The sequence below is a fragment of the Micropterus dolomieu genome, linkage group LG18 (genome assembly GCF_021292245.1).
Source record: "Micropterus dolomieu isolate WLL.071019.BEF.003 ecotype Adirondacks linkage group LG18, ASM2129224v1, whole genome shotgun sequence".
In the NCBI taxonomy this organism is placed as follows: Eukaryota; Metazoa; Chordata; class Actinopteri; order Centrarchiformes; family Centrarchidae; genus Micropterus; species Micropterus dolomieu.
This window is the reverse complement of record NC_060167.1, coordinates 15,898,415-15,905,084: the sequence shown is the minus strand read 5'-3', so window position 1 is coordinate 15,905,084 and position 6,670 is coordinate 15,898,415. Positions and strand designations below refer to the sequence as shown.

The 6,670-nt window shown below is 39.9% G+C and overlaps 1 protein-coding gene across 1 annotated transcript in view; it reads right to left on the bottom strand.

Moving 5' to 3' along the window:
* Positions 1-1,293: 1,293 nt before the first annotated feature.
* The window catches only part of sp1 (sp1 transcription factor), a 10,416-nt gene continuing 5,039 nt past the window's right edge, over positions 1,294-6,670 (bottom strand). Inside the window, exons 4-6 of the mRNA XM_046075654.1 lie at positions 3,540-3,681; positions 2,658-2,848; positions 1,294-1,951 (exon numbers count right to left, since the gene is read on the bottom strand). Of these exons, the coding sequence (XP_045931610.1) occupies positions 1,653-1,951; positions 2,658-2,848; positions 3,540-3,681 (632 nt within the window). The 3' untranslated portion in view covers positions 1,294-1,652. The remainder of the gene's footprint in view (positions 1,952-2,657; positions 2,849-3,539; positions 3,682-6,670) is intronic.

The window sequence follows — 6,670 nt, the reverse complement described above, 5'->3', positions numbered from 1 at the left end:
AAAAAAAAAAAATAAGAGCACTTGTTGTCCGATGAACTTAAATCTATAGCGTTACAAAGGAGTTTTTAAACATAGATTTTGACATAATACAAGTTACAATTATCTTTCTAAAAATAAAGCACAATTCTGAACCAAACTATTTCAACAGGTGAGAAACATTTCAGGAAAGAAATCTTGACATCTTAATATATTTTGCAAGGTATTTGGACAACAAAGGGATGTGTGTCCAAGGTTTGCCTCAAGCTGGATATTTTCCAGTTAGAACTTTTAACATAATGCATTACAAGAGTAAAAAAATATTAGAAAGTTCATGGACCAAAGAAAGATTTCCTAGCCTTGCTTATAAAATGAGTATGAACCTTTGGTTTGAGCTTAAATATTTATGCTGTCTGGACATTATTACAAAATACACTCTGACCAGATATGACTGAAGAGGAAACGCTTTTCCACACAGAACGCTACTGCAAGGCAAAGTATCAGATGATATGAAGTATACCACAGAGAAGAAAATATGTACTGTAATGTATCTGGACTGTATAGAATACATTATTCTATGACAGAGGCTCTTAAGTTTACACTAATTATGTGTATATATATATATATATATATGTAATAAGATTAAGATTGATTGTGCATGAGGTTCATACAACTGAAAGGCAATCTCTTGTAAGATGATCCCGCCTAAGCTAAGAATTTATGTAGCCTTTACCAAAAAAAAAAAAAAAAAAAAATATATATATATACACATATATATACACACACACACACACACACACATAAAAAATGAAAATGGTTTTGCTATGATAAACATATCAAAGCATGATGGCTTGAATGTGAGTACCTACATAAGAGGTTAAAGAGTTATTCTTAGGATTTCAGTGGCCTGACACACCTACATCCTCACACAGATTAGTGCTTCTGGCTCTGACCTCATGTATTCCAGCCCTCCTGTAACGGTCGACCCTAAAACGCTTGACATATTATTCCTACAATACTGGGATTGTTAGTTTGTGAACACATGGTTCTCCCAACACTGCAACCACAAATGTAAGAAGCAAATATTTGCTGCTCACAGTCGTTAGAAGTTCAGTTTTTAGGGGTGAACTAGCGATGTGGCCAGTTAGCATGAGGGGCACGCTTGATAACAGCAGCCCAGTTTTAGAAGTCAGGAGACACCTGACATGAGGAGGGAAAGGTGGAAACATGGGTGAGAGTCTGACTTAGTAGTGTCATCTCTTTACTAAAAAAAGTTTGTAAAGAGAATATTACTAGCCACAAATTCAACATCAGTTGTGCCGGTCTGTGTGCTTTATTTCAATCCTACTAAGATTGGGTCATCGTGTCGGACAAATGTTAGTGTAGTGCCATTTCCATTCAGGGGAAATAAGATTTCATGATGATTTCTAGTCTAGTCTAACATTTTAATCCAAGTCTGACCCTTAAATGCCACAGGTATCTAAGCACAAGATGGAAATCCATATCCCTGCCTCAGTTCTCAAATCCAATAGTGTCTGTTGTGTTACATCTGTGACCACCTCTCCTGTCTGAAGCCTTTAAAAAGGTTCTGCGTCTCCAATTGAACGTGCCATTTTTAACCCCAAATGTCCCAACAAAACATCTACAAAGGCCGTCTTCCTACTCCTCCGCAGTCCTTAGTAGCTGTTGCCGTTCATGTGGTGAAGGTCCACCTGCATCATGTTGATCCCGCTGCTAGCTAATCGGGCTATGCTCTCTGCAGATAAGGTTTCCATGGTGACAATGGTGTGCTGGTCATTGGCCGACACTGCTCCCGGTTCGACTTTCGTTACTGCCGCAGGGGACGCAGTGTCAGTCGAGCCAGTGGTGCTGCTGGCCACGGCTTTCTTGTTTAAGTGTGTCTTGATGTGCTTGGAGAGGTGATCGCTGCGCATGAAGCGTTTTGGACACTCTGGGCAAACAAACCTTTTCTCACCTGAAAAGGAGGGAGAAATAAAAATCACTATAAAAATAGCTGTATCTGTTATTACCAGACTATGACTCTTGGCTATGCCGTTATATAATATGTCAATGTATGAATGGGGAAATAAAGTTATGCCAGATATTATGTAAGATTCAAGCAGATGATTAATTCAAAAGTAGCAACTAACGTTTTGTTTTTTTATCATCAATAATCTGTCAGTTATTATCTTGATCGTTTGGCACAATGTCCCAAAGCCTCAAATTGATATTCAAATTACTTGTTTGTCCAACCAAAAGTCCAAAACCAACAGATACTTAATATCAGACAAAAAAAACCCCCAAAAACCCATCAAACCCACAGATAGTTAATATAATAGACCCCAAAAAACAAAAACAAAAAAACCCCCATCAAATAGTCACATTTGAGAATCTGGAACCAGTAAATATTTGGAATTTGTGATTTAAAATCTGACCTAAGCAATAAATCAAATATCAAGATAGTTGCCAATAAATTTTCTGTTGATTAACAAACTGATTTAGTTTTTCAGCTCTAATTAATCTCGTTGCAAATAAATGGATTCCCTAGAAAGCTGTTGCAAAGAAGTATACACATTGGCTTATCCTGTCTCTGGACTCGGCATCTTTGATATTTGTAGTTGTGTGAGACTTCAGGTCCTTAACATAATGTCAAATAATCTAAAATAAATCCTCAGGGTCACCTGTGTGTGTCCTCTTATGGCGCTGAAGCTCATCAGAACGGGTGAATCGTTTGCCACAGAAAGACCAGCTGCAGACGAAGGGGCGTTCTCCTGTGTGCCAACGGAGATGGGCCCTCAGGTGGGATGTCTTGCCGTAGATTTTCCCACAGCCAGAGATGTGACAAATGTGCTGCTTCTTTTTAGTTGGGTCACTGCAACATAAATCAGAGTTAGTGTGTTACCGGGTTCTCTATGAAGAGGCTACGCACAAATCGGCTGAAAAGGAAATGTAGTGTTTCTCGAACATACTCATAGCACAGAACAACAGTTTTAAGTATTAAAACTAATTGCAAAGCTCTTCAATGATAAGACAAACTTTGCTTAAGGTAACTATGCTTTACCTTACATACTGACAAACAATGAGTTCCAAATAACTGTATAATAACAAAAATAGCATGTATAATAGTGTAACGTGATAAAATAAGTTTTTTCTGAAAAACATTCACCTTCTAAATTAGCACAATATGCATTAAGTGGCCTCTACATTAGGTTCCATAACATCTATCTTTACAAAGACATAATTGGATTTACACTTTTCCAATAATATGTTCATTATTGATGTCATAGTTAAGGTAGTGTACTGGATTACACTATATTGAGGCGTTTCTAATTTTTTGTCACTCCTATTTACACACAAGGGGGGCAGAATATTAGAAACGCCTCAATATAATGCAGTCCAGTGCAACACATCACTATGACCCTCAAAGCTCAAATTTACATTTCAATGAACACCTCTATGACAATGTCAACAAAAACTGGACATTATTATGCACAACAGTGAAGATTATGGCAGATTGCACTGTGCTGTACAGGTGTGCCTAATACAATGGTTAAGGTACATACCGCCCTTCTCCATCCTTGCAGAAGGGGCAGGTACAGGCTTCCCTGCGGTTACGTCGTCCTTGAGGTTGTGGGCTTATATCCTCATCATCCATAGCTGTGCTATCGTCCAAACTTTCTCCACCTGTCTGCAAGGCCTGCTCTCCTGTAGTGATGGCATCAAAAGTAAAGGGAGAGATCCATTCTTTAATGGTTTGAGATCTTTTTGGTTTATACCGTAAAACTTTGATTAATAGCCCGGGCTTTTTTTTTGCTAAAATCACTGAATTGATCCTGCCTATATTTGGGACAGGCCTTTAATTTCTTTTGCACAAAACTTAAATATGCTACTATGAAACAGTTTATTTATTTCAGTAGTATGAATATCACATGTATAAAAATGATCAAATACACATCATTCATTTGATCTACCTCAGACAGATTGGTTATGCACTTTTATTTTGAAGGCAGCAACATAACAAAAACAACAACACGGTGCAGGATGAGAAAAGTGTGGCAGAAATTAGCAGACAGAGCAATTGGACTTCACATGACAGGATTCACAACTTTTCATTCATTTTCATGAAAATCTAATGAATGGAGAGACAGGCCCTCAGTTGTGCTGACGAAAGTTTACAGTTGCTTGGATTGTCCAGACTCTCCCCAACTCCTAAAATACACCTTGAACCGACCATCATTAAGACGAAGCTCCTGGACCAGCTGGTGGTAGCCTACTACCAGCATTGTCTCCCCTTTCTGAGGGTCTCATGTGCCCACATGGATCTCTGTTTCCCTGTCTTCTGCATATTTGTATACTCCACACACTCAACAGTGCCAGAGCAGGCGTCCTCCGTTTGGCAGATGTTTTTTTTAGCAACAAAAGACTCAGACCTGTAAGTTGTGATCAAGTTTCTGCCAATATGACCGTTATTATCCACCATAACATCACACTACAAATTGACTCCTCAACCATCACTCCAACCAAGGTGGTGAGAAACTTGGGTGTCATGATTGATGACCAGCTGTCCTTTTCAGACCCTGTTGCTGCTGTCTCTCGGTCATGTCGCTTTGCTCTATACAACATAAGGAAAATCAGGCCCTACCTCACTCAGTACGCCATCCAGCTTCTGGTACAGGCCATGGTTATGTCACGCCTCGACTATTGCAATGCCCTCCTAGCAGGTCTTCCAGCTTGTGCAGTGAAACCCTTACAAATGGTTCACAACGCAGCAGCACGTCTGGTTTTTGATCTGCCCAAAAAGACTCATGTCACTCCATTACTCAGTGACCTCCACTGGCTCCCCGTGACTACTGGGTCTGCACCCATCTACCTAAACTCCATAATACAAACTTACGTTCCTTCTCGGCCGCTACGCTCCTCCAACGAACGCCGCCTGGCTCTGCCATTCCTTCACATAAAGCAATCCCAGTCCCGGTTATTCTCATCTGTGACACCACGATGGTGGAACGAACTACCACACGCCATCAGAGCAGGGTTGTCCCTCTCTAACTTCAAGAAGCTCTTGAAAACTCATCATCTCACTCAACACTTCCTCTTATAACACCTCTAACTCCTAACCTCTAACATGCACGTCCTATGCTCTTCTTCTTCTATCCCCTACAATTATCTTGTATTGACTGCACTTTTTCTTAACTCTTACTTCCTTCCCTAGGTATTTACCCCATTGATGTGATATGTACTATGAGCTCTTACTAGTACTATGAGCTCTTACTAGTATGTATTGTCAGTTGTATGCCGTCAGTTGCATGATCTGTATTTGATGCTCTGTTGATGCTTGTATGCTGTTCCTCAAATGTAAGTTGCTTTGGATAAAAGCGTCTGCCAAATGAGTAAATGTATTCCTTGGCGGCAAACCAAAGATTACAGATCGCTGGCGCTATAATCTTTGATTACACTGACAGCGATTGGGGCCTGATTCTTCTTTGTCGTTTTATAGCGGTTGGCATTACCGCCACCTGCTGGATTAAACAGTGCAAAGTATTTACAGTGTCCACCCAAAGTGATTCACAACTATATTCCGTCTAGTTACATAGGGTCATGCCGCGTAGCGGTAGAACCCTCTTGTTTTAGTGTGTTTTAGTTGTTATTATTATTTGTTGTCTGCCGTGCCGGCTCAAATTCCCGTGAGCTGGAATGAGATAGAAACATGAAATTTGGGGGAATAACTGGTGTGCGTCAGCTTCCACAGAAATATGAACTCAATCGGCCACATGGTGGCGCTGTAAATAACACTTAAAAATGCAAACTTTGAAAGGCCACGCCCCTTACATCGTAAGTCCGATTGACTTGAAATTTCTCACACAGGTGCAGCTCAATGTGCTCTAAAAAAAAGCCTCAAGGACTATTAAGGTCCACCCAGAGTTTTTTTTCTGCCATTTTGAATTTTTTGAAAATCACATTTTTGACATCTCCTCCTAGAATCATCATTGGATCAAGCTTATTAAAAGTTGTATAAAGCCTGTCGATATCTAAATTACCTTTCAAGATATGGACCAATGAACTTTAAAAAGGGCGTGGCTCTGGACATAAATGACCACAAATCAGCACCCGTTGGGCCGATCATCACAAAATTCACAGGATATGTTTAGATAGGTGCCTCGGATTTACCCGGACAGTTTGATGTACATACGTCACTAGGGGGAGCTACAAGCGCAAGACAGGTGCTTAGCATTACACAAATTACACTATAAATCCCATATTCATTATCCAATCATCACAAATCTCTCAGGATATGTCCACATAAGTAAATGAAACATGCCCTGAAAGTTTCATTCAAATCGAACACCCGGGGGCGCTATAAATGCAAACAAACTGCAGGGGATAAAACGCAAATCAGGCTACAAAATACAAATTGTTTGTCCAATCAACACAAAAACTGCAGGATATGTCTACATAAACACCTCACACATAACCCGAAAGTCTCATTCAAATCGACCACTAGGAGGCGCTATAAGTGCATAATAATTGGACGTGGAATGAACCAAATCAAGCTATAGATCAGAAATGCTATATATATATATTTATTTATTTTTTGTGTGTGTGTGTGTGTGTGTGTGTGTGTGTGTGTGTGTGTGTGTGTGTGTGTGTGTGTGTGTGTGTGTGTGTGTGTGTGTGTGTGTGTGTGTGTGTGTGT